The 27637-nt window shown below is 41.7% G+C and overlaps 5 protein-coding genes across 6 annotated transcripts in view; 3 read left to right on the forward strand and 2 right to left on the reverse strand.

Moving 5' to 3' along the window:
• Positions 1–645: 645 nt before the first annotated feature.
• Positions 646–6794, reverse strand: cnot2 (CCR4-NOT transcription complex, subunit 2). Its single transcript, XM_023415507.2, has 15 exons — positions 6735–6794; positions 5551–5679; positions 5372–5444; positions 4974–5121; positions 4691–4873; positions 4510–4589; positions 3790–3915; positions 3424–3548; positions 3162–3279; positions 2643–2799; positions 2267–2328; positions 1939–1988; positions 1743–1843; positions 1284–1428; positions 646–1193 (listed from the first exon to the last, which is right to left on the reverse strand). The coding sequence occupies exons 2-15, from the start codon at positions 5665–5667 to the stop codon at positions 1107–1109; spliced, it is 1572 nt and encodes a 523-aa protein (XP_023271275.1). The 5' UTR covers positions 5668–5679; positions 6735–6794; the 3' UTR covers positions 646–1106.
• A 2377-nt stretch (positions 6795–9171) lies between these two features.
• lrrc10 (leucine rich repeat containing 10) lies at positions 9172–11220 on the forward strand. Its single transcript, XM_023415510.2, has one exon. It carries the CDS (start codon positions 9276–9278, stop codon positions 10137–10139), a length of 864 nt encoding a protein of 287 aa, XP_023271278.1. The 5' UTR covers positions 9172–9275; the 3' UTR covers positions 10140–11220.
• Positions 11221–11918: 698 nt separating this feature from the next.
• On the reverse strand, positions 11919–14930 carry bscl2 (BSCL2 lipid droplet biogenesis associated, seipin). Its single transcript, XM_023415509.2, has one exon. It carries the CDS (start codon positions 14669–14671, stop codon positions 13406–13408), a length of 1266 nt encoding a protein of 421 aa, XP_023271277.1. The 5' UTR covers positions 14672–14930; the 3' UTR covers positions 11919–13405.
• Positions 14931–14965: 35 nt separating this feature from the next.
• Positions 14966–22640, forward strand: fnbp4 (formin binding protein 4). 2 transcript variants are annotated; one of them, XM_023415505.2, is made up of 17 exons: positions 14966–15161; positions 15692–15763; positions 15853–15983; positions 16255–16429; positions 16957–17104; positions 17288–17390; positions 17497–17841; positions 18000–18192; positions 18332–18471; positions 18554–18658; positions 18980–19113; positions 20124–20293; positions 20481–20773; positions 20911–21028; positions 21379–21572; positions 21757–21914; positions 22107–22640. In XM_023415505.2, exons 1-17 carry the CDS (start codon positions 15038–15040, stop codon positions 22192–22194), a joined length of 2691 nt encoding a protein of 896 aa, XP_023271273.1. In that variant the 5' UTR covers positions 14966–15037; the 3' UTR covers positions 22195–22640. The 2 variants fall into 2 exon arrangements, with proteins under 2 accessions (XP_023271273.1, XP_023271274.1); XM_023415506.2 differs by having other exon boundaries at positions 18332–18417.
• A 592-nt stretch (positions 22641–23232) lies between these two features.
• agbl2 (AGBL carboxypeptidase 2) overlaps positions 23233–27637 on the forward strand; it is an 8201-nt gene continuing 3796 nt past the window's right edge. Inside the window, exons 1-10 of the mRNA XM_087176395.1 lie at positions 23233–23238; positions 23500–23629; positions 23964–24137; positions 24228–24335; positions 24743–24893; positions 25002–25257; positions 25437–25838; positions 26019–26161; positions 26934–27093; positions 27433–27559. Of these exons, the coding sequence (XP_087032521.1) occupies positions 23233–23238; positions 23500–23629; positions 23964–24137; positions 24228–24335; positions 24743–24893; positions 25002–25257; positions 25437–25838; positions 26019–26161; positions 26934–27093; positions 27433–27559 (1657 nt within the window). The remainder of the gene's footprint in view (positions 23239–23499; positions 23630–23963; positions 24138–24227; positions 24336–24742; positions 24894–25001; positions 25258–25436; positions 25839–26018; positions 26162–26933; positions 27094–27432; positions 27560–27637) is intronic.

A 27637-nucleotide genomic window follows, 5' to 3' on the forward strand; every position in this document is an offset into this window, starting at 1 on the left:
GCAGCTCCCTGTTTTTCTCTGAAGGTGAATGGGAAAACAAAATGGGTCATGGTGGACACAGGAGCTCGCTACTAAACCTTGAGTGATCCACCTTGCAGACTCTCATCCACCTATGTTTCTGTTTTGGGATTTTCTGGCACTGAACAAAATCTGCCTCTCATGGAAGAAACTGTTGTGACTGTGGGAAACCAAATGCTGAGACACTCTTTTGTCTACGCACCTGACTGTCCTGTGAACTTGATGGGAAGAGATTTGTTGGTTCACCTGGGAGTTGCAGTGAAATGTGCACCTCAGGGAACAACTATGCATTTTCCAGATGGAACTGTGATCACCTGCAGCTCCTCTATCGATACGTCTGTTAAGCAAATGCCCCTGGGTGCCTCTGCTCCATATACTGCTGCTGAACCACCAGCTGATGTATATTGGGTATTGTTAAATACAGAAAATAATCCCTTGGTAGAACAATTTGATTTATGGGCTCCGTGGATTCACTCTCTCAACTCCTACCTACTCCGGGCCTTAAAAGCCTACACGTAGTGTTAGTAAATGTGTTCAAAAGGTGCTGGGGGCGCCTAGTGTCTAATGTAAAATTGTGTTGTTATAAGGGGAATGTTGGGTGGGCCTGGTGTAATATAACCACTGTCTTTACTAAATATAGTGCAACAATTAACATTGCATTTCTTTCACCCTTTCACTTGAGTCTGACGAAGTTAACTTTGCTTCCCCCGCTTTTTTTCTGTTCTTAACACTTGTTGTAAATACGAGGCGAAACCCTTGTTCTGTCACTGTCCTGTGCCACAAGGTCAGTCCTCCTTTCTGGGAGAAAACAGACTTCAGATTCAGAGACGTAAACATAACACAGACCCTGCTCAAAACAAGACAAAAAAACCCAGGAGGAACATAAAGAATAAAAACAGAACAAGTGTTGGTGTTTTGGGCAGCATGTAATTTTGGAAAGGCAGGGCAGTTTTGATGGTGGCGATGACCCCCGCAGTCAAATAGCCAAATCCTCAAGGAATAAAAACCAAGCTGTGTGAACCACAGCGCCTCTCCTGGACAACAATGTCGTGTGCAGGAACAGCTGCGGCCTTTGGACTGGTCGGGCCTTAGAAGGCCTGCTGGGCTGGGTTGTAGTTGAACGTTGTTGGCACATGAGGCCTCTCTTCCAGCTTGTCATACTCCAGATGAAATTCCTTAGAGATGCAGACACAATTTTAACGTGATTTGAGAAGCTCTAATCCACAACAAAAGTGGAAAGGAGCAGCAGAAAGCCCAACTCTTACCTTGGCTACTTTCCTCCAGTTAAGACAATCAAAAAAGTAGTAGGTGCCCCTCTCATAGGTGTTGGTCTTCAGTGTAGGCTCCATGCCAGGCGCCCTTGTTATCCAAACCCGCTCCTCTTTGTGGTACCTCCAGTCCCGGTTAAAGCTGGAGAGTGAAATTATGAAGAAGGAGTAGAGGAAGAGGGAAGAAAGCCAGTGATCATCCTGAAGTTTTCACCCCATGAACCTCAAACACCTCACGAATCAAAGTTTCACTTTAAAGAGGGAAGAGCTGCCGACAGCCTGCCACACACATACGTGACTATTTGTAGAACTCTACAATGACTTTGAAAAGGTCAAAGGTCTGTCAACAATGTCCAGATTAATTAAACAAAACTTTTTACAGTGTAAATTTACAGACAGGAGTACGGAAAGACAATATTTCAACAGCAATCACCACTCAAATGGTGACGTACTCACAGTTCTACTGCTGCCAAAAGCTGTAGCAGGTCTCCACCGTTCATGTAGTACAGGTAGAACAACAGGTCTTCACCATATCGAGCCAGTTTGATTGCAGCCAACTGGAGACCAGACAGCAAAGAATAAGGAGGAATTAGTTTTGTTCCCATATGTCCTATGTAAAGACTGCAACCACTTACTGTGGCACTGTAATTACCTTGTCCCTTATATGGATATTGGTTAAGTACTCAGAGGGAACGTGGAAGTCTGGAAAGGCAAACACAGAGATAAGTTAACAGGTCTGAAAAGAGTACACATAATAGTACCAGAATATTATTAGAAGCCTTTTCTCTATTCACTGCCAAACCTAATTTTGAAACTTTCCTTTAAAAAAAGAAAAAGAAAAAACCTTCAACATTCAGTCCTCATCCAATCAAACAAAACCTTCAGTCTTTTTCTTCGGTCTACATCGAGACCAAAATCTTTAAAAAAAAAAAGCTTCCAAAAATCATCCCCTCCCCACATATTTCACGTTAATGTCTTACCAATATCTTGTGGTCGACAAGGTGCTGAGGCCCAAGGAGAGGCGAACTTGGGGTACAAGTTTCTGTCGGAAAATAAAGTTTCAGTAAGTTCTTACCGCTATTGTTATAAACAGCAGAATTTGCAATACTGTTTAATTACAATGAGTCCTACAGAGAGAATTTCTGCCATCACAACGGTATGCTAGTAGTCTGGGAACTGATCAAAGTTTAACTATGATTTATTCAGTGACAAGGAAAAGCTGGACAAATGACTGCAAAATGTATTACAAGTCATATAACTGTGTTTTACATGTTTTACAACCCAGAAGTAAGCATGTACCCACTAACTGGTGAAAATTTTATTGTAACTGTGAATAGGGTCGAACAGCTGTCTTACTCTGGTGAGTTTAAGTTGAGTCCCAGTGTCGTGAGGTCGCTCCCTAGCGCCAGATGGACCATCCCAGGATCAGTCTCTGCCGCCCGGATAAACGTCAGCAGGCCAATCATGCCAAATTGGTCTGTCACCATTCCTGAGGGAATGTTCGTCACCCGACCTGCAGCGGCAGGATAAGATCAGAGTTCAGCAAACTGCTGAAACTGGGCTGTGATCTACAGCTAATACTTACTGTCAATACATTACCTCCATATTTCTAAACCACACTTTGTGCACGCATTGGAGAGCAAACCAAGCCAATTATTTTTTTTAATAAGTGATGGTCACAGACAAGTGAATGGAAAGATGATGATGGTCTGCATCATAGTGAACATATTCTTTTGGTTTCCTCACTGTAGCCTATCCAATAATTATCTAACCCCAAATGCAGGGTAGAGAGCCCAACTGCCTCACCCAAGTTGTGCGATTAAGAAGGGATGTCTCAGTGGAATTGGAGCGATACGATTGGCTGAGAGGTCTCACCATCGGGCAACACCTGGATCCCTTTCTTCTGGTTGTTGTTCTGTGCTGAGGCCGTCTTGTCTCCGGGGAACTTGGGCCCATCTGCATTGGATGTGCTCTTGCTTGTGGAGTTCAAGTTCTAAACAAAGGAAAATCGATTTTTAACACAGGAAACGAAAACATGTAAATTCATAATAAATAATCCTTTGATGTGTAACCTTGACGAGAAAAAACAGACATCCAGTCAGAGTGTAATGTAAAGCCATCTGTGGCTCACACTTACAGTTTTGCTGTCGTCGTTGTTCAACGTGGGGTCCTTATAGTTTGGGCCAGGCAGTGCAGGGAAGTCCTCGTTATGGATGGAGAAATCCTGTGTCTGTTCAGTTGATGGCTTTGTCACCATGCCAACTTGATGATGACAATGAACAAAGTGAAGTAGAAATTATAAAGGTTCGGGATCAGCACTTTTATTACACCAAACTGATATCTACAACTCTTCTTTCTACGAACTTAGATGCGCACTGAAACAAAGCTTTGACTCGGATTATGAACCCAAGGAGCTGATAGCCACTTCCTCTCCTAGGGGAACCTACTACCTTTAGCTTAATGTGTGTAAAAATAAGACACTTTCTCCAGACTAATGGCCTACCATAAGGAGCCCTTCCGGCCAATGGGTTAAGCACCGGTGTTGGGTTTCCAGTCCCTTCTCTCCGACTCCTGTCAGCTAACGCGGGGAAGTCTGACAGATCCAGTCCCGTTACATTTTCACTTCCATCTGTAGCAATAGGAAGGTTAGAAACTTGTAATGTCACCTTCATTGCAACTTATCTGTGTAATAAAGTGGCAATTATTAACTTGATAATGTAATTTCATCACACTGTAAATGAATGAAAAAACGGTCCCTCCCTAAGTAATAATTTATATAGTAGTTGCCCATTGTCTGTTTCAGCAGTCAAAGATAAGTTGATACAATGCTGTTTTCTTTCAGTTTTTCCGAGAATTAATTTTACTTTCACGGATTTTCTTCATAAAATACCCAGATTTTTCAGAAGAGCCACATCATTATAACTTAATGTCGCCATAAGTTTACAGTGTCGCCACACATTGTGTAAAGAAGTTCTGTGTCCAGCTTCAACAAGACACTATTCAGTGCACTTTTTACAGTGAACAAGGTCATCTTGTTTTAACAGTTCAGAATATGATGTCATATTTCATAGAAAGTGAAGAGAAAAATAATGAGAGAACTAGCTTTAACAAAATAATCTTTAAATAAAACTCTTTGGATTCATTTTTTAAATTCTATTTTTTAATATTCTATATATGCACAGGTACATTCCTTGGTTAACCCACCCAGGTTAAACAAACTAACCTGTGCCATTGAAGATGTTGCTTGATAATGAGTTGTTCATCCCAAAAGCCTGATTGCGATTCATACCAAATCCTGACATGCTGCAGTGAGAGAAGAAAACCAAAACAAAAAGCTAAGGTCAGCATTAACTTAACATTACCTTCCCTTAAAATTAAGAACAAAGGTTTTTCGATCTCTTTACCTGTTTATGGTGAAGGGCTGGCGTGCTGGCTGCTGTTTGGGCATACAGATGATACTGGGTGAGCTGCGGTTGGGGCTTCCCAGCCCCGAGCTGCCCATACTATTGGTCCTGCCGCTCATCCCAATGCCTTGACCGACCTGAGAGTGGTTCAGCATGTTCCTCGAGTTCATCGGTAATGTCCCCCTATTAGAACACAATTGGGTCTGATTTGGCTTTTGTTCATTTCACGGCAACTGCCATTTCTATTTCCAGGTACTCTTCAAATGAACACCTTCATACACACCTGCTTGGTGATGGAGGGGTATGGAGGGACATGGTGGGGACCCCTGTTGTGGGAGTGATATGACTTGGTAGCTGCGTGCCTTGCGTTAAATTTCGGTTTAACTGAGGCGTATTGTTCCCCATGCCCCTTACCGAGAAGCCCAGTGCACCTGCAGAAAGACATACATACAGTTAAGCAACCCTCAGGAGATTTGTCTGCTCTCTGTCCAAAAAATATCTGGGGAATGTCACTTATTCGGATTTTCAGTAGCTCTGGCTGTACTAGCGAGACTCCCTCTAACAACCTGCTAAAGTAAATTTTCAAAAGCAATATACTAAATGTAACATTTCTTCCCACTCCAAGTATACAACATGAGAAAACTGCTGTGACCGGCCACCAGAAAAGAAAAAAACACTTACTTTGTGGACCATACAAACTTGCACCAAGCTGCGACAGTTGACCTGACGACGATGGCGAGGGCGAGGACAGCATCTGAAGGAAAACATGAGAGGACAGGAAAGAGTAAGATGGAAAATGCCTCCTCTGGAGTTAACTCAAGAAATGACAGAAAAAGTACAGATATGGGGACAAAACTCACATCTTTGTCCGACCGATGTGGGAACATCGACGGCTGGTTGTAGTACATGCTTTCATCAGTAAAGTCGTTATCGACTACCTCGACAAACTCTACAAATTTCTTTCTAGCACCAAACATGCCTTTTGTCACCTGAGGAGAGAGAACAGAGCTCCTGTTAAAGATGTGCCAGGGAAAGAAGTCAAGAACTAGACTAACACAAAATCATTTTCACAATGGCCATCACATTACTACTCTAAATACACAGATTTCCTTGAGCCTCAGTATTGCCAATATCACCTTCAAACTACATAAGTTTCACTTTAAGTAGTTTCAATGTTTTCCAACCATTGCTTTGCATTTATTCTGCATCCATTTGCTCCAGCACATCACTGACACTACATAAACCTAATATTAAATCAACTTTTTATACAGAGGACAGCATTTTCTATGAGTGCACCTTCATATCAAATGGAGTATTCTGGATACATAATTTATTCTCATTTCTTTGTGATTCCCTGTGACATATTACACATCTTGGGATTGTTAAGATAAAGTTTTGAACAGTGCGTGTATAGTTTGTACCGATGCACACGCATACGGGAGGGGGGATGTTGAACTTTCATAACAAAATAAACTATTTACTTTTTCCATGAAAAGTAATGAATACATCAGGCGACAACAGAGTTAACCGGTAGTTTGCTTTTAGTTCATTTTGTAGGGGTATTAGTTTGTCTTACCTGGTGAAGAGATACCTCTTTTAACACTGTTGGGGAAATTAACAGCAACAGTGCTAACAAGCTAGTTAGCCAACACTAGTGTAGCTAACGTTAGCAGGCTACCTGTGATCACTCTGTGTTAGCATAGCTAGCTTAACGTCCGTTTGTGAAGGGGCTCTCCTAACAACGGCAACATAAGAAAATCTATCAACTTTTAAGTCCCTGGTTTATCAGCAGTTAGTATCAGGCAACAATTCGGGCCCCCTCTGCCTCCATATATCCACAGTCAGCTGTCCGTTTTCTCGGCTTAGTTTACGCTCCGTTTGCAGCAGCAGCAGCAGCAGCAGCAGCGACAATCTGCTGGAGCTAAAAGCTAACCATCCGCTCTGTACCGAAACGGGGAAACAGCGAGATAAATAACTCATGCTGAGCGGTTACATTTGTTTCGAACCATTTTAATATGACGAAAAATAAATAAAATACCCTCACCGCATCAATTTCCCTTCTCTTCGTTAGATCCAAGATGGCTGTGTGTACTCTAAATCGAAAGAGGGATAGCCTTTACCCTCTGACCTTACAACCTGCTGACCACTTCCGTACACAAAACCGATGACAGAAAGTGTGTTCCAGTTCAGCATGCTGAACTTCAACTAAGAAATAAAACCAGAAATAAAAACGTTAGTGAAAAAATTGTGTAGATTTTGCAGTAAATATAAATAAGGACACCAGTGTCTAGCCTCTGCCTCCCTCCTGTGATCATTAGGTGTCTTAACTGTACTATCTGCTCTCAGTCAGTACAGGGGATGCCTCTCTCAACAATGTTACAATATTCAGATAATACACAAACCTCTTTGAGGGCCCTGTGTCAAAATCTAATTTTATGACTTCATTGTTTCAGTTGTGTGCTTACATGTTGAATATTCCTACAAATATTTGTGTTTAATCCAATTTCCACACAACAAATGTGTGGCCAGTTGGGGACTGGGGTGTTCACAGAGGCACAGCAGCTTATTTTTGTCCAGGAATGCACTGGCAGGTTAATTCAGATCTCCCTGCAGGATACTCTCATATATTTCTTTTAATTATCATATTTGGATGAGAGAGACCACAGTGTCTCCTTCAGCTGCCTTCCTGGATGAATTAGGATCAACATATTATGGCATATGTTAAAAGAATAATGACTGAGCTTGAAGGTATATTCTTGACTTCACACAAAGTCCAAACAACTTGTTGTTTCAGACACTTTCACATGCTGTACAACTGTGGTCTTCCTCAGCAGATGGAGTTGTTCAGTCATCATGGAGATGGTTTAGTAATTAGAATTAGATGGTGTAGGAAACCATCTCCAACTGAGCAGCTCCATCTGATGAGGTGGACCATGAGATGTGGTTGAAATGTTACTAATGAACTTTTAAAGACCTTTTCTACTGCAGATGTTTTCACTTGTCATTGCAGGGAAAGCACATATGTAACCAATAACATTAATGACAACTCAGTTGCATGAAGTGCTCCAGTAATCACATAATGGGACAGTTAATTACACCTGAGCTTTTCATGCTGTTACATATCAAAATGTCTGCCATGAACAGGCTCTGTTATGGCAGTCACATGTTTCTGCCTCTGTGCTCAGTCTGTGCTGTACTATTGGCTGTCTGAGGCCCCTGGCAGTTTAGTGGATAAGGAGAAGGACAAGTGCTAAAAACAGTCTGTCAGTGAGCGAAAACAGACGAGGGGCAACCATTGCCCCTTCTGATAAGGGAAATGAAATTCCTCCCCAGTTTTATCTAGTTAGAAAATAACACTAATGAAGGCATGCAAGATAGTATGGGGAAATCACACCTCAGGTCGACAGGGATGACTGGTGACTATTCAGGAGTAAGATTCCCCAAAGAGAAATAAATAGGAAATTCTATTTCGCTTTGAAAACTACATGCCATTGAGGAAAACTGAAACATGAGCCCTTAGATTTGGAGGATTTTTAGAGTGGATATGGCACTGAAGTCTTGATGCCTCAATGACCGCAGAGTTGATGTCTGAGCAACTCAAACAGGCATGTACAATGTGGCGCTGACAAAACACAGATCTATAGAGTCATACACCCTCCAACACTCTTCAATACACCTCTTATTTTTCCAGGGAACCTGTAACTCAATTTCCCTTCAATGCAGGAACATTTAAAAACATGCAACGATAAACAACAGGCTAAATCAGAGTAAAACACATGCACACACTCTTTTTGGTCTCCCTCTGAACATTGACAAATTCTTGAGAATATTCCACAGTGAAGGCCCAGTTATCTGGCCCAGTGGCACAGACCCAGGACTGCGTCCAGACCGATTAAAACAGAATGTAAATGACCTTCGCTGCTCTTTCATCACAAGGCACTTCTTATGCTTATCAATGGCACCCTGCCCCTCCCTCTCTCTCTCTCTCTCTCCCACCTCTGTCATCTTGGAGAATAAGGGGGAGAAAGTCATTAGGCATAAATGGGGAGGAGAGAGCAGCTAGTGGTTGCTATTGCCATGAAAGTCAGGGCAAAGCTTAGAGCCACTGAGAGATAGTGAACGGACTGCACTGGGGAATATCTGCCCAGGGAATACAATAGGTTTTCAGCTCATTAAGTTGGATAAACAAATGGCTTTCTGTAGGAGATGCTGTGAGTCATGGGCATCAGCAGGCAAACACTGGAAAGTAGGTGTTTTTCAATGCTTATTATAATCATCTTTACGCTTGTTATGTTTTCTGTTTCCTTTCTGATGACTTATTTTCTTTTTAAATAACTTAGCATCATGGCTTTTATCACATTAAAGGGTGTAATTCAGCATCATAATCATGTAATTGCTGCTACATGCAGCTTCATATGCTGATGCAGTATTACAAAGATGTATTACATTGTTATAAACTTGTTTTGTTTCATCAGGATCAATAACTCCAGAGGGGCGGTGGAGGAGCATTAATGGGATGCCATGAAATTCACTAGAAGACGCCAACTGCCTGCTTGAGTGCAAACACTTGTCTGGCACTAAACTGATGTGGAGGACCAGTGGTGTGTCAGAGACATTGAGGAAAATGGGTAACGCCATGCGAGGCGTCATCGCCTTCATTCCCTCAGAGCGCTGTCAACGCTTCTTAGTAGGAGACCTGAAGGAGATGCCTCTTGATCGGACCCTAGACCTGAGCGGCCGGCAGTTGCGTCGGCTACCTGTTGCTGCCTGTGTCTTTGACGAGCTGGTGAAGCTCTACCTGAGTGACAACAACCTCAGCACTTTACCTGCTGAGCTGGAGGGTCTAAGGAAGCTGCAGCTGCTGGCCCTTGACTTTAACTGCTTTGAAGAGCTCCCAGCAGCTGTTTGCAGATTGCCCCAGCTCAACATCCTTTACCTGGGTAACAACAGGCTTTACCACCTCCCCAGAGAACTGCGAGAGCTCAAGGAACTTAGTACTCTGTGGCTGGAGACTAATTGCTTCACTGTTTTCCCTAAGGTGGTTTGTGAGCTCTCTAATCTCAAGACCCTGCACCTCGGTTATAACCAGATACGGAGTTTACCGAAAGAACTTAAACGGCTGGAAGAGCTAAGAAGTATCTGGCTTGCTGGGAACCAGCTGGCAGAGTTCCCACCAGTGTTGCTGGAAATGCACTTTCTAGCTGTCATTGATGTGGATCGGAACAAAATACGCCAATTCCCAGGCCTGTCTCACATGCAGGGGTTGAAACTTGTCATTTATGACCACAACCCCTGTGTTAACGCTCCAGCAGTAGGTGAGGGTGTCAGGAGAGTCGGACGCTGGGCAGATAGCTCAGATGATGAGCAGGAAGATGATGGGTCAAAAGCAGCCAGTGAGACTACAGCTGAGGTCACGGAAGTACAACCTGAAGAGGAGCACAACATTTAGGGGTCAAGGAGCAAAGTGACCTTGAGCCGTGGCGAGGCCTGCCAGCACAGGATGACATTCAAGTGGAACTCTACGGTGGAAGGGTGTGCTGTACGTCAGGGTGTTGGTCTTTGGTCCATATATGGTAAAACCAGTCATATGAGCTTTAATATAAGACACTAAGTAAAAAATAGTCCAGAAATGTGACCTGTGTAAAAAGGGACATTTGAATCTTGAAATTAAAATGTTTAATATGTTTGGTTTTAATATGTATAAAATGTCAGTGTCTTATTTAAATTTGTAAAACTCTGTATATACCTTCAAACGATCAGTTGCAACAATAGTGACTTTGTAAATTGATTTTAATTTTCACCATATCAGATTTCAGCATTAGAGCAGTAAACAGTACTGTGTGTGTGTGTTTGTGGGACAGTAATACAGAATGATATTCATACTTTTCCATTAAATTGACTATGCAGTTAGTTGTTGCTGAGGCTATTCTGGGGGTCATCTATGAATTTGCTTAGTTCCAGATAACCCTGATGTCAACAGATACACAACGTCATCATTAAATCAACAAAAGGCATGAAATGGCACCATATAATTTCAAAGGTTTTCTGTGATAACTAAATTTATTCTGCAAATACCAAGAAAAAGAAGAGGAGAAATTGTTCCAGCAGAGTCTGAGATAATACATGTACCTGCTGAGGCTAAATACAGTGAGGTTTTTAATACAAGTGATGGATGGTTTAAGTCAATTAGCGCACTCCTTAACCAGACCAATGCATAATTCATCTGATAGATTGGGGCTGTGGCTTTGAATAAAGGCTGCTAATGGTCCTTAATATCATCGCAATGGTTCTGATTTGAAACAGATCACAAATGCAGCTTTCTCATTCCTAAATGTACCAGGAAAATGTTCTGTAAACAAGATTATATGTCATTGTTAAAAATATCATTTTGCACATTTTGAATCCTTTTTAATATTGAGAGATGAGAAAAGGCTGCATACCAGCCATTTTACTGGGAATATTATTTCTAATCGCATGCACAACTGTATTTTCATCTTTCATTCAGCTTCCTATTAAAGATAACAACACTTTGCTGTCTGTTGGTATGATTCTACAGGTTCTATGTAATAAGACAGCTTTCTGTTTTATTTGGTTTAGCTATTTTTATGATTGTGATTTATGACAATGATACTTAATTATCTTATTTTGAAAAAGCATAAATAGCTAAAGGTGCGTATCCTCATTCTAGATACTGAAAACCTTAATGCCTTAATCTAAAATATAAGTGTGGTGTGTATAAAAATAAATCTGTATAATATCTTTGTATCTAACCAATAGATATAATAATGGTAGATATGGTTTTTAATTAAGTTACTGTAAAAGTATGGCTTAATACAACCCTGTCAACAATCACTGCTTAATTTTTAAAATGCTTTCTGATCGGACTCAAAACTCTTTTTTTTAATTAATTTAAAAAGTAAAAGTAAGTATACTATATTTTTGACTGGTTAATATGTTCTACATCCAGAGAGACAAGATGCTTTTTTCAATAAAGTAAAGTAAATTTTCTTTTTTACTATGTATGTGACCAAAAGTTTTGATAAAAAGATCTCACATTTTGGTCTCAAAATTTCATGGTGTACAAAAAATCTTTCCTGAAAACCCTACTAAAACCCATCACATCAGTTTTTTCTATAGATTGAAATATTTAAGCTGCTTTGTTATTTGAAAAAGATGTCACCCAAACTCGTGTTAGCGACATTAAAAGAGAAGAAGATGTGCACCACTGTATTTTTTTATTTGTTTAATTCAGTATCAGTGCATAAATAACATATACCTATGTAACTTCAGAGGCATTTAGAAGAATATCCTAAAAGACAGAATTGAGGATAACCAAGTGATGAGTGCTTCTTATTAATCTTTGGTACAAAATCCTATATCAACACAACTTGAACAAACCCATACATATACTTGCTTAAACCCTAAACTCGCCTGAAGTGTAGGTTAAACACATGGAGGCTGAGCTATATCCAAACAATTCCTACATTACCTTATCATCATTAGCTTTACCAACAAGAGCCAACGTCACAACAGTATCTCCCCTTATCCCTCTCATACTGTATGTTCCTTGATGTTACAGACATGTTTTATTAACAGACCTATTAACAAACATATATTTCTTAAAAGACCCATCTAAAAATATCTTGGTTCTTTGTTGTGATGAAAACACACAAATAAATACATATGTTCACAACATTAAACCGCAGAGAGCAAACTGTACTGTAACAGATACTGAATACAATGGTCAGATGAAATGAAAAGCAACTTTGTAGAAGCGCTGAACCCCTGACTTAATGTGCCACAGCAGTTAAGTCAGCCATTACACTGAGATAGAACGTCTCTATTTGCACGATGAAAAGAAAATTCAACTAATTCCTCATGCTGGACCACTTGGATTTTTTTTCTGGTAAGTTATTAAAAACAAAGACAAAGACACTTTTTAAGGCAAATTTTCCAAAACGAATTGCTATGACAGAACTTCTGTGAAAAATATATCACAAGGCATGTTTGTGTGGATCTAAAAGGGTGTGAAACAGTTCTGGAATTTCCAAATCTAGAGTGAAATTTTTTTTTCAAGTGCACATCAGCTACATTCAAATACAATCAAGTCTAATTATGTTTGAATTGGTAAGTAAGAAGAGTCAATGTCTACTTTTATCTATATGTAAAGATTGTCAGGATGTGTGACTCAGTTATTGTAAGCTGGCCATGATGTGGCAATGTGCCACCCTACAGACATCAGAACAATAAAACACAAACAGGTTCAACAGACTTAAAAAGGGTGCGTTAAAGTGTTGGACAACAGCTGATGGTCATGCCAGATTCCTGCTGACAATAATGTTGGACAACACAGAGCTGGAATGTAGCAACCTCCTGCTATCGCCACAATCAAAACACAAGTGGCACAAACATAAGACTGTAATAGTGCTTTTGTCTTCAGGACTGTGTCCACTGAGCAGACAATTAGCAGAAAGAGGTGAGCAGAGGTCAAAGTTATGAGGTAAACCTATCAAGACAAGACAATAAGCTGTAGTTTGTTAGCTACAACACAGGTAATATATTCTCATGCATTTGTATTTGTGCCAATTAAACAGTGGGTTAACTTGAATCTATCAGTATCTGCCAAATCACTTCCCATCTGCTGAGGAGTGATGGGATATAAGATGGCAAATGAACATACACTGCAGGTACTTTAAGCATGTGTGGTGGCATGGTTCACAGGCTCATCCAGGGTCCAGGTCTCTGTCGGAGGGTTGTCTCACCCTGGTGAGGCAGCGGGCATCCATCCAACACGTCTGAGCCGTCTTTCTCATCAGGCTCCTTGGAGTCATGAGACTCTTCCTCCTTGGTATCTGGTGCATCATCCCCAGAGGCATCTGGGATAACTGAGGGCTTCTTTGAGGACAGCTCAGCCGCTGTGTCACTTCCCTGGAAATCAGATTCATTCACAGATCCAATCACTTTGGGAACATCAAGTTCCTTCTGTGAATTTTCTCTCTCCATGCGCTTCCGGGCCTCTTCTCTCCTCTGCTGGATGCGGGTGTTGTCTCCTATCATAACTCTGACTTTTACTTGGTCTGGAGGCCAGAGCCCACCCCATATGAACTGCAGGTAGCTGAACAGCACAATGACACTGAGGAAGGCAAAATTGGTGGCCACGCCGATCACTGCAGATGTCAGAGGGAAGGTGTACAGAACATAGCGTATACCAGTGAAGTAGGCATGGATACGGAGCTGAGATGAGTAGATCTGCACTCGTTTGGACTGGATCTCAATGACAGCACCAACAGTTGGTTGATAAGCATTTGTCTTGTAGTCTGAGAAGAGCTCAACTTGTATGAGCTGCTTCTGCTCAGCCATCCCACTCAGAAGCAAAGGAGAGAACAGTAAAGTACCGAGCGTCTGCAGGAGGCTGGAGCGGTAATGCAACATTGTAGATCGTCCCACTGATGAGACAGTCTTCCCACCCTTGGTATACGAAGACATCTTGACCATGAACATACCCAACATTTCATTCACAGGGGACTCTGGCATCTCTAACTCCAAAGATATGCGATAAGGCTGGCCGTAAGCCATCACCTGGTCTCTCTCATTCTTCATAAAAGAGATGTTGGCTTTGGGGAATGAACAAAGCATTTGCTCAGAGACATCACAATCAGAGGAGTAGTAGAAGTGCACAGGCGTGGAGAAGCTCACAGTGGGCATGTAGGAGTAGTAGAAGCTTCCATAGAGAAAGATGGACACCCACAGCAGCAGCCCCAGGACACAAAACAGGATGCCAGCTTGAAATAGAGTCCGACGGGCTTTGAGGAGAGTCACAGCTGCCACATCGTGCATCCAGTGGAGAAGGGGTCCCATCGTTGCCCCCATCGACTCTGATCCGTAGCTCCCCGACCTTCCTCTGGTCCTGGTTTGGGCACTTGTTCCTCCTTCGAGCCCTGCTGACTGCTGCCTCTGTGGTAGATCCCTGTGTTCATACATCAGTGGGAGGCTCCCCTTCTAAACTGTGTAGCTAATTGCTTATCTTCACCCTCCCATGTTACGTTTATTAAACTACACACTCAAGAATCCGGGTGTTAGCTTTTGGTCCACAAGCTAGATCACTCGTAAAAATTAGAAAAAGGCTGAAAGACAAAAGAAGAAGATTTAACAACGATGTTTTCTATTGACTTAATGATGCCTAAGCTCGTTAGCAACTTAGCTGGCATTCTACCTCAGCTTCTGCTAAACACAAAACATGACCCTATGATCCGGAAGTTAATGCCTGCGCTTGTGGCAGCAGCTCGAAACAGCAGAGCAGAGCCGCAACAACGACGCCAGTGAAGGGAGCAGGCCCTCTTACTAGGGATGGGGAAGAAAAGTCGCCTCACAGGAGGAGCAGTCGGTCGGAGAACAATCCTACAGCTTTCACCTCCCGGGATCCGCAGTGGGAACGCCGGAGAGAGGGAAGAAGCGCCCTCGGGATCTGATGGTAATTTTTTTGAAAACATGCTATCACAGTGGCTTGTTAGTTTCAGGCTAGCTGAAGGCTAAACGGTCGCGGTATGTAGAATGGGCCCAGCTGGTAAAGAAACAAAGACAGTAACAATTCACAGCAATATTTAGCTAACAAATTAGTTAATATGTGGTGCAGATATACACTGTCAACAAAAACAGCCAAGTGGCTATAGCTAAAGCAACGAAATCTTTGTTTTTTCATGTAGCGGATCGACCAGAAGCTAGCTGCCATCTTGCTAAGCTAGCAGGTTTGGGGGCTTGCCAGATATAGGCTTATGGCAAATGACTGGGTCAGTTAACCAATACTTAATTAACCTACGTAACATATAAATAGTGTTACGCTATACTTGCATTATCTATGCGTGTGAGGACTGTGCTTGTGTGGGTGAATAACGTTAGCTTCCAACCATTAGCCAGTCTGTCTGCGTGGAACGTTAGCTAGCCATCTTGCTGCAGTCTAACTGTTGAGGCTCAACATTAACCTTTTGGCTGTGTGAATTGCAGACGAGCAGGAGGGTGATGGGCACAGATTCGTGAGAATCACAAACATGAAAGCTCCCGCAGTAAAGGCCACAGGTAAGGCTACTGTGTGTGTGTGTATCCTAGTCAGTGGAAACAAAAAAGTCTCGTTTGACTGAGCCAAGTTGTTTTGTCTCCACCTGTAGAGGGGTTGTCCCTGCTTGGAGCCTACGAGGATAGTGATGAAGAGGATGCTGGAGACTCTCAGCGTTCAACTGCAACTTCTCAACACAACCAATCAGCAGACATCGACAGTACACTGGCCAATTTCATGGCTGTGAGTATATATTTTGCTGCACATCTTAATCCCTTCTTTTGCTATCTGGACTGTTAAACGGTGTTAATGTTAATCCTAAATTATCTTTTGAGAAGTACACCCTCAAATTCACAGAAGCAACAAACACAGTGCTAACTTGGGCCTAGTTCTTCATTAATAAATCACATTATTTATGTAAAGAATAGTTCTTAGAAGAGTGTTGTTCATACTTTGGACTGAAAACATATTATTGTCAAAAACATTCATTACTGTTGTCATTTTCCCACCACAGGAAATTGATGCAATCACGACTCAGCCAAGTACAGATGATGCATCATCTCATCCTTCAGTCCCAACTGCTACCCCACCCAGACCTGAGGTTAATACTCAGCAGCCGGCTACCAGTGAAGAACAGAATCAGCAAAGTACAGATTTTGAGTATAATACTCAGTACTCACTAGCTGGAGGTAACTATTTGCGACACCCTAACATGCCTAACTGAAATTTACTATGCAATTTTGGTTCGTTTCTTTACCTGATCTCCTTGCACTTATTGAATAGATGTAGTAATTACTACTTACACAAAGGTCTCCTATTGCACTGAAGCTTTAGTGTTGTCCCTCACTTGTGAGTCACTTTGGATAAAAGCATCTGCCAAATCTGTCTGTATTAAAGATCAAATGTGGATGCCTCCTCCACTCCAGTCAAGACCTTTTCATGTCTCTGTTGTAATATTTTACAAAGCAATTGCATGATAATTATAGGTGTCTTTATAATATAAGGAAAGAGATTTTTTTGCCAACTACCTCGTAGAACAGCAGAATTTTGATGTTTTGGATCAACTTTCCAGATTGCTAAACACTAATGAAATCATTCATTATATTTCCTAAATTATGACAGTGTTTTTATGGGAAGAGAGAAAGTGTGCATAATATATCACCTAAAGTATGTCATCCTTTGTTCCGTGTCATCTCATGCATATGCTTTTTTGCAGTGGGTGTAGAGATGGGAGACTGGCAGGAGGTATGGGATGACAACTCTGGTTGCTACTACTACTGGAACACTGTGACCAACGAGGTGTCCTGGGAGCTGCCACACTACCTAGCTGATCAGGTGCAAAGCCTGGGGCAGTATGCCAACAGGTAAAAGTGACCGACAGAAAGACAGGGTGTATTATCAGAACTTTGTGAATGGCATCTTCATCTTTGAAGCCAGATAAAATGACTGTACCTACATATTCTGAGGTACACTTCGTTTCAGTTTTCTTGGTTTAGTCCCACTACAGAAATTCAGTTGTTTGATGTGTTATGTATGTTTCTTTGAAGCTCTAGCGTTAATGGCAATGGCACAGCCCATGGAGGTTATTACACAGAGGAAAAGGCTGCATCTGCTGCAGCCCAGACATCAGTGAAAGAGACCAAAGTGAAGGCAAGTTTCATTCAAGTCCAACACAAATGTGAATCAGCTTGATTCTGTGGTATTTAAGATTATTAATTTGAGTTTTGATATATTACTCTCATGTTTTGTACAAAAGGAGGTAATCGAGAGTGTTGTAGGACTCACAAGTGAAGAGGAGGAGCGCCGTGGAGTGGCTGCGTCTCTGCTTGGTCCTCTGATCCCCTCTGAAGTGAAAGAAGCAGAGGAAAAATGGAGAAAAAGGCTACTAAAAGGTTTGGATGAGACAGAGAACAGTTTGGATTCTGATGGAGAGGGTGTACGCCCTGCAGGATCCCCCTCTACCCCTCTGCGTGACTCGGACTCAGCCCCGACTGTCCAGAAAGATGTGTGTGCCAAGAAGCAGTCGGGAGATAATTCGGATGGTGAGGAGGAGACAGAGGAAGACACAATGGAGTTGGAACTGGCTCTGGAGAGGAAAAAGGTAGGCATTTGAAGCCGGCTTTTCTGTTAACTTTGATTACTGGTAGGAATTACTTTGAAATTGTCTTTTAGTGCACAGTAGTTGCATTCTTACATTAGTGACATATGTTAATTTCAATATCACTTAGTTTTAACCTGACTCTAACATGTGACTCCAAGGCTGAGCTCCGGGCACTAGAGGAGGGTGATGGGAGCACCGGGGCTTCCAGTCCTAGTTCTGAGACAAGCCAAGAAGCCTCTAGTTCTCGTGCTCTTCTACTGAAGAAAAACCGATGGAAGACTGCCTTCCCCTCTGCTCCCAGCCCAGAGTCTAACAGCAGGGGCTCAGACCTACAGGACAACACAGAGACTGGTGAGTCAAAATGTTTACATGTGCTAGTGAAGGGTGATATGCATGACAGGGTTGGGTAAATTACATTAAAAACTCCAACCTGTCAATGTTTTGATCCAGAAATTCCTGCAATCTTAAATTCCTCTCTTGTGTCCTATAGCACCCTCTAAAGTCCTAGAGAATGTGGCAGAGGGAGACGAAAAGGAAACGGACAATGCTGAGGAGAAAACGGTTCCAAAACCTCCGGTAAAAGAAGAATTGGAAACGTCTGAGCTCAAAGTGGAAACGCCCGAGCTCAAAGTAACAGCAATGTTACTATTACTAACCATAATAACTGTGACAGTCTCTTCTAAGACATTTTTTAATGCAAAAAAATATGTAGTTTCAGATTGGAGAATTAGCCAACACTTTAACCAGCAAGATGGAGTTCCTGGGGATAAACAAAAAGGCAATCTCAAACTTCCAGTTGCTTCTGCTCCAAACTGAGGTAAGAGGATGGTTTTTCAGTTTTATAAGCAATATTACTGTAGCTTCCACTTGTAGCTATCCCAGTGGGGCTTCTAAAATATTTAATACTTAATTTTATTTCATATCATTTTTGCACACCGCCATGTGGTAGTACTTAATATTTAAAATTCTCATAATAATCCATCACATGGTGTCATTCTGGAAGCTTACTGTAATTACTCTTCTATGTTACTCATCTATCTTGTCATTAATTTACCTCTTTCTGGGTTTTTATCTCACTCTTGTCTTCTCCTGTCCCTTCCCTTTCTCTTTTTGGTTTATTTTTTAAATTTTCTTCCAGACACGGATCGCTGACTGGAGGGAGGGCGCTCTGAATGGGGTCTATCTTCGCCGCAGGCTGCAGGAAGCTGCTGAACACATTAAATATTACGAACTTAACGCCACCCCTAAAGGCTGGTCCTGCCACTGGGACAGGTACGCGCTCCTTACCTTTCACATCTCTAAACTCCCTCGTCCCCCAAAAATCTTACCGTGTGACTACACCCCCTTCACTGCCGAGGTTGCAGACTTTGTAACATGACTTGGGGAGAAGCTTAACCAGTTCGAGTGGATTGAAATAATTACCAGAAACAGACTCTTCAGGTTTCTATGATGCTATCCTGGCACTCTGCCTTGCTGATAAGGGAGCATACACTCTGGGCCAGCCTGCTTCCTGTAAAATATACCTGCCACAGAGAGGACTCCCTCTCCCTATAACAGACTGTTAAGCCCTTTTTTGTGAGGGCAAATTACGGGTCCAATCAAAGGAAAATATTGGGAGGGGGGGTATGGTAAGAAGGTTGGTTGCGTGGGAGAGCTTTGCACTTTACAGGACTACAACTCCCAGAATGCAATGCAGACAGAGTGACGCCCTGGAAGCGACGAGTGTCATGCATCAAATAAAAGGTGAAGATGGAGCAATGACGGGAATCCAGCAGGTCAGACCAACTCTATTTCATATGTCTTCCTGTTTTTTTATTTTCCTCTTTCTGATGTGAAATGAGTTGATTGTGTGCTTGTTATTTTCTGACCTATGGTTGTTGTTGTTGATGATGATGATGATGATGTTGATGATGTTGATGATGATGATACTTCCTCCCTGGCGTCTTCCTGTGTCTGGGTGGGAATGGTTGTCTAAAACGGAACAAATGTGACAACCATGGTGTGAGCTGCTGAATGCTACTTTCAGGACCTAGAGATGATTTGTTTTGCTTTATTAATTTTGAGAGCAAGGTGGGTTCCCTATCCACATTCATAACCACACTCTAATTGGGCTCTTCTTTTGGATGGCTAAAGTTGCTGTCCATGTCAACACCCCTGCCCCTTTACTGTGGCCATTATGTCCACTCCCTTGCCCCACAGTCCCAGGGTATCATGCCACTCAGCCAGTTGCTAGGCCAGTCGTTGAGACTCTTGTCTTCTATCTCTGTTGTCCCACTCTTTAGAGAGCACAGGCGGTATTTCTATGTGAAGGACCGGACCGGTGAATCCCAGTGGGATTTCCCAGCAGAGGAGGACAAGGAGGAGGACCTGAAAGGCAGCCAAGGTACCCAGACACAGACTTCCAGCCAAGGAGAGACCAAAACATCATCTGCATCTACTGGTGGGGTTACAGGTCAGTCTATTACTACTGCTGCTCCTTCATACTAAAAAAATCTCCCCTTTAAGTGTTGTCTTTAATAATTTTAGAGAAGAAAAATAAGTGTGACTCTTATTGAACATGTGCATGGATAATATTAGGTGAACATTGCTTTGCTGTCCCTCACAAACACCCCATGTTTTTGCCTTATTTCAAAAAACAGGATCTACTTATCCCGCTGTTGCACCACCAGCACCCCCCCAGCCCAGTGCATTCTGGTCCCCATCCCAACCTCCTCTTCCCGACAGCCCACCTCCACCTTCCAACTTTCCCCCGCCTCCGCCTCTCCCCCCAGGCTCTCCTCCTCCACCTCCTCCTCCTCCTGACAGCGATGGAGAGATCATGGAGGTGGAGATGGAGATGGATGATGATAATGATGGGGAGCCTCCAGCCCCTGGAACTGAGGAAGACGGCAGTGGGAGGCCTCCTTTACCTCCAGCCGCTGGTAGCATGAAGGTATTGGCATAATCAAGTTTCTTCTTTAATTAGATTGTTTCTGTTAATACTGTACCTGATAGCTTTACATGTTTAAATTTAGAATAGTAATGTGCAGCATTGTTTAACTTTTATTGTATTTCTTGTCACTCACACAGATTGCAGAGTCATCAGGCCCCTTGGGGAAAGGTCAGAAACGTAAAGCTGGTCAGATGAATAAAGCCATTACTATTGGCAGCAGTCCCATTCTCTACACCCAGCCTGCTGCCAGTGCAGGTAAACAGATATCGCTACACATCTGTGTATACATAACTTTATATGATAGGTTTTTTTTGTTGCTAATCCTGATAATCTGTGTAAACTGCCTTATTACACATCCACTGAAACAAGACTCAAGACCAATTTCAGTGTCCTCCTTAAACACTGAACATTTTACAGTGCAAGAAGGTGCAAGTGCTTCCAATCATAAAAACAAAGAACATGAAAGAACTTTCCAGAAATATGTATATAATGAGCAAAGTATAGCGCATCTATGAGGTAGTGCAAGAGTGGTAATTCAAACAACAACCTTTAAATGTTTATCCTATAATAATAATAATAATAATAAGGGTTATCTTTGCCTGCAGCTCCTATAATGTCAGCAACTGCCTACTGGGGTGTGCCGGCTGTCACTCCCCCCTTGGTTCCTTGTGAACCTCCGGCCCCACCTGTCCCAGCCCTACCTCCTCAACCACCACTGCCACCATCCCAGCCACCCTTCGAACCTCCTGGAGCAAAAGCTCCACCTACAGACAAGACCAAGAAAGCCAAAAAGGATAAGGTTAGTATTGGAGTTTACATTTACATGACGTGTCAAAAGAGAGTACTAGATATATTTAACGAAAACTTTGCTTAAATACCAATAATATTCATTATTAAAGCTACAATATATGAAGTCACCACAATGTTAAATGTCACAGAGAAAAAACATTTTTTTCTTTGGGATACACTCTTTTGCTCTGTAGTCAAAGAAGAGTAAGACCAAAATGCCTTCCCTGGTGAAGAAGTGGCAAAGCATCCAGAAAGAGTTGGATGAGGAAGAGAAGAGCAGCTCCAGTGACGAGGACAGAGACCAACTTAACAAGAAGAGTATCGAGGATTGGAAGCAACAGCAGCTCATGACGTATGTTTCCATACAATGTCCAATCACCATTTTAACAGCCTCAAAATGTAATTAAAATTGAATTGTGCACATACTATACAACACTGATATACAGATGTAGCTACACTGAGTTCACATCTAATTTCTTTAGTTTTTTTCCTTCTATGTAACCCTACCCTCAATGTTTTACTTTTGTTTGTTTTTTTTCTCCAGAGGAAAAGCATCAAAGAATGCCAACTTTGAAGCACTTCCTGAAGACTGGCGGGAGCGACTGAAGAAACGGAAGCTGAATAGCACGTAACATCTAGCCTGGGTCATTCACCGCCCGCTCAGCATTTTTTAAATCCACTCCTATCACTAACATAAGGTCATCCTTCCCAAGTTTAAGTTTTGTTCAGTGATCTGTGGACTTTTTCTACCATTTTCCATGTTCATGATGCAGACATGTAAAGGCCCCTACATGGCAGGCCATTCACCAGAGGGGTTTGAATGTCCTTTTTGTCCTGTTTTTGTAGCCACAATTGTAAATGTGCCAAATATCTTGAGTTCGTTAGTTTATGATTGGTGACCACCACCATGTAGATGACCACCACCGTTTGTTTGGAGGGATTGTCTATTTTATTGAACATTTTTACAACTGTGTACATAAAAATGTATAGTGGGTTAAGCCATGTTTTTGGAAGGGGAGGGAATGTCACTGAGCTTGTATATTTTGTAAAAAGTTATTAAATGGTTTTTTCCAATGAATTGTCTTTTAAAATTGTGATTTTGTGAAGCGTTTCCTGGCTCGGTGACACAGCAGGGCATCTCCACGACAACCGTGGTGTTGTTGATACATCCTGTTGCTTGGCAACGTTGCTTACTCGGAGAAAGAGTTCCATTTGTCGTGGCCAACAAATTTGATTTTCGCTCTTTGGTTTAAATACGGGTGCTTTGTTTTTGTTTTCAATGTATGGCAGTGCGATAAAAATGTAAGCGAGGTAAGTGGCTGTCAAACATTTGTTTAAAAAAAAAAAAACGTTGCACACGTTGAGAACAGCGCGGTAGCAGTAGTCAATTGAAGAAGCTAATGCTAATCTTAGCAACAAGAAAAGCCAGTCAGTCATAAATGTAGTAGGGGCACATTAATGTAATAAGATGCCGTCCCTCACAAGAAGCGAGAAACCTGGATTTAACTAACTACATTCATGCAAAAAATACCAGAAAGTCCGTGCTGAAGACGGGACACTGTATGAGCTGTTGTTTTCGAGGGATCCAGTTAACCACTATTTGCAGGTATAAGGTATGCCGAAAAAAATGACTCTCTTGCATTTTCCTTTTAGCAAAAAGTCAGCTGAAGATGCCCGTGAGAGAAACCTCCCTGAACATCCCACATGTGAGTTTGGTTACTTGTTTTATTGTCTCCCCATGTGAATTCACTTAGAGTATCTTTTCAGACCATATTTGTGCACACAGGCCCAAGTGTTGCATTGTATTGATATAAAAAATTCTCCTATCCAGGTTTTATACAAGTTCCGGTTGATAATAACATAATTTATCTTTGTCTTATCCTGATACAGTTTTGGAAATAAGTATACAACATTGATGACTTAAATTTCCCAATCAGGTAGAGAAAACATCAACCAAGGCTGTCTCTGCTATCAGGAATTGGTGGAATACCTTCCACTTGGACAAATCAGACACCAATAACTCCAACACTGAAGAAGACGAGGAGGAATTAGCAGAAATAAGGCAGAGTAAGCTATTTTCATATAGGCTGCATTTGAACAACAAATGCATGTAGATTGTATGTAGTTACCTGTTGTTGAGATGGGACTGTGACAAGTTACAACTGGTTAACACTGGATGAATATGTGGAATCTCATCCCTAATTCTAGATCATTATATATTAAACAAGCTCTTTTGTCAATGAGATAATTAAAGCAATCAGGTGCAGCATAATCCCTTTTTAGCTTGTTCGGTCTAGGTGAGGCAATCAGGCAGAACTGATGAAAAATACATACCCAGAGTGTAGAAGAACAGGAGGATGAAAGAACAGATATTAAAGGTGTGATTCATCTTCCCCCTCAGTGTCCAGAAACCTTAACCAGACTCTGCGGACCAAGCAGTTGCTCATAGATTTTGATGGTGGCAGACCAATTTTGAGTCTCAGGGCACCACTGGAACTGGTTAACTTTCCATCTATCTCCCGTCCCCGTTGGCCCATAGAGTGTGAGGTCATCAGTGACATTATCCATCACATAGGTAATTTTCATATATATTCAAACCTTTTTTGTGACCAGGTGTGTTTCTGATATGACACTGACAATGACACTGAGAGAGTGTGTGTTGTAGAATGGGACCCCCCAGAGCCAGAGCCTTTTTATCAGGCAACAGGACATGAGAGGACACCGATGCCAGTCGGAGAGCAGCGAGGGAAAGTGGTGTACTGCATTGACCATGGTACAACTTTACACACCAAATTCTGTTTGAATTTAAAGGCATCTTACTCCATACATTTGTATATTAGTATTTGTATATTATGAATACAAACCCAACCTAACTCCTTTATGGCTCAAGATGTGGATTTCATATTGGCATCACCATCCCCATATGTAACTGCTGTATAACAATGTACAAGTCTTGCTTTCTTTCTTTTAATATAGACAGTCGTGGGAATTGTGGTAGGCCATTAGGCAGCTTAACTGTCTTTCCTCCGTAGTATTGTTACAGATATCAACAATCGTAATAATTTTCTAGATAAACGTGTTACACCCTGTCACTGCTGTCTGAAAACAACTCAAGTTTATTTTTATTTAATACCCTTGACTTTATAATCACTCTTTTCCTGTTGTTGTCACTCCTTTAAGCCACCAAGCGCCCCTATTTCACCTGTTCTCGTGTCGGAGGGAGCAGGGGGTCCATTAAGAGTGCCACATCATATGACATCAATCAGACAGACTTCAACCTCGAATTTGAATCACGCTTTGAGAGTGGGAACCTTCAGAAAGCCGTGCAAGTGTGAGTCTATTGTTGTTGCAGCATTTCAACCATTCTATTTCCATCCCTGTGATTCTAGGTGAAGTTACTCTCTCTCCCTGTTTCTGCTGATATTTCTTCCCTATTCAGGGGTGTCTATGATTATGAGCTCACCTTGCAAACAGACATGTACACCAGAAAGCACACGCAGTGGTTCTACTTCAGGGTCAGGAACATGAAGGCTGGAGTGACCTACCGCTTCACTATCATCAACTTGATGAAGAGCAGCAGCTTGTATTCTCTGGGTATGAGACCACTCCTCTACTCTGAGAGGGCTGCCAAGGAGAAAGGTGTTGGATGGCAACGCATCGGCTCCAACATCAGATACTACCGTAACTGCAATCAGGTATGTGAACCTTCTGACAGGAGTGGGAAAAGTCACCAGTTGTCACTTGTTTTAAAAAGGTAATCAGAGAGAACATTTAGTCATCTTTATGGTTTTGCAGAAAGTTTTACTGCAAGGTAGAACAGCTGGAGAGGCTGCGTAGTAATAAAATGTATTAAGCTGTCTCTGTTTCTATTTAGAATACAAAGGACAACAACAGCGACACCATCACCCTGTTCTCACTCACCTGGACTCTCCAGTTCCCATATGACTCAGACACCTGCTACCTGGCCCACTGCTACCCCTACACCTATTCACACCTGCAGCACTACCTTAAGCATATTTCTTCCAAACCTGCAGTTGCATCATACTGTAAATTACGGGTCCTGTGCCACAGCCTTGCTGGGAATGCTGTGTATGTGGTGACAATAACGTCTCAGGGGGTTGGCAGGGTGGAGGGCAGGAGCAAGAAGGCTGTGGTGGTGACGGCCCGAGTGCACCCTGGAGAAACCAATGGGTCGTGGATGATGGAGGGGTTGTTGGACTTCCTGCTTGGGGACTCGGAAGATGCTCAGCTACTCAGGGACACTTTTGTTTTCAAGGTGAGAGACCTCAAGCTCCTAGTCTGTCGTCTGTATTATTATCATGATCATTAGTTCAATATATTTAAATTTAAATGTCTGAATAGTAATTTACAAATTAGACCGTGAATGGACAGAATTTTGAGGTTGTGTTGTAATTCTATATATTGCTATCAAACAGTTTTTTCTAATGTGCTGCAGGTGGTGCCCATGCTGAACCCCGATGGTGTGGTGGTGGGGAATTACCGCTGCTCTCTGGCGGGCAGGGACCTCAACAGAAATTACAAAACATTGCTCAGAGATTCCTTTCCCTGTGTGTGGCACACCCGAAACTTGGTGGAAAGGTAAGGAGACTGAACAAACACAAGGTCATTATTTGAGAGTGGTTTCATATTAAATAACTTGTATTTTTAGTGTTTTCAGTAGTCTTTCCTTTCTTTTTTTCTACATTTATGTAATTTATCTGAACATTCATGTGTATATTTGTCCAGTTAAATTGCACAAATCAGATGTTATATGGCTCTTTTATTAATTAATTTTATATTTACATAGAACAGTGAACAACCAGTTTATGTTGGAGCGATTAACACAGGATCCAATTGAATTAATGAATATTTCTTTTAGCTATTTTTTATATCATACAAGTAGGATTCTACTATTCTTAGCAGTAAAAGTAAATGTGAAAAAAATGGTTGAATTGATAGCTGCAAGATACCAGTTCCAGTAAATTAGTATACCACTATCATTTGGTCGAAAATTGTTGTAACTTCTTTTCTTTGACATACAGGATCTTACATAGTTCAGCGGTAAAAACAGAAAGGAAGGCTGAAGACGAGAGGCAGGGATGCAACAAATTTCAGTGACTGCTTATTGAATTGGGTCTTTGAAGTTGCATACAAAGTTCTGTCGAATGCTGCTTTGTGGAACTTTTAACTTTTTCTTCTCGGAACTGTCTTTGAAATTTGAATTTACAAAGCAGCTTCCCAAGCATGGCACATACTATATTTGCATGCTCTATATTTCTCTCTTCTACATTTTGTCTGTTTGGAAAGTTGACCAATCACAATCTATTCTGAACAAAATCCTTTTTGCCCTGTTATGTTCTATTTTCCCCAGGCTGATGGCTGAGACGGATGTAGTTCTTTACTGTGACTTTCATGGCCACAACCGCAAAAACAATGTCTTCATGTACGGTTGTAACAACCAAGGTGATGCTTCTCTAAAGCTTCAGGAGAGAGTCTTCCCACTAATGATGAGCAAGAATGCCAGTAACAAGGTAAAGTCAATGTATTTGAAAACTCTTTTATACCTTCATTTAGTCTGAGTTATATATAGTCCTTGAACATTTTTATTGATTTGTTTGAAGTACAATTAGAATTGCTACATTTATTATTTTTGGCCTGTTATAGTTCTGTTTTATTTAGCTTACAAACTCTTAGCGTAGAGGACATCATGCTTATTCAACAGTCACCAATCTGTTGCACACAAATCTACTCTTTACAATATGTCAAACACTTCATATTTACGGCATTTCAGAGGCAGCATCTATTCCTTTGTATTCATTTGTGCCTACTTAGCATTCGGCTACAACATCTTACTGTGCTGTCTTGCTCAGTTCTCCTTCAAGAGCTGTAAATTCAGGGTGCAGAAGAGCAAAGAGGGAACAGGACGAATCGCCATGTGGAAACTTGGCATCAGAAACAGCTATACTATGGAGGCCACCTTTGGAGGCTCCACTCTAGGTAAATTTAGATTTTCTGAATGTGAGTTTATGTCTGTAAGCTTGCGTGTTTCTTCTTTGATGATGTATCATCTGTTTA

The sequence above is a fragment of the Seriola lalandi genome, unplaced genomic scaffold (assembly GCF_002814215.2).
Source record: "Seriola lalandi dorsalis isolate HSWRI2012SDOR001 ecotype SW California unplaced genomic scaffold, Sedor1 jcf7180002054553, whole genome shotgun sequence".
Taxonomy (NCBI): domain Eukaryota; kingdom Metazoa; phylum Chordata; class Actinopteri; order Carangiformes; family Carangidae; genus Seriola; species Seriola lalandi.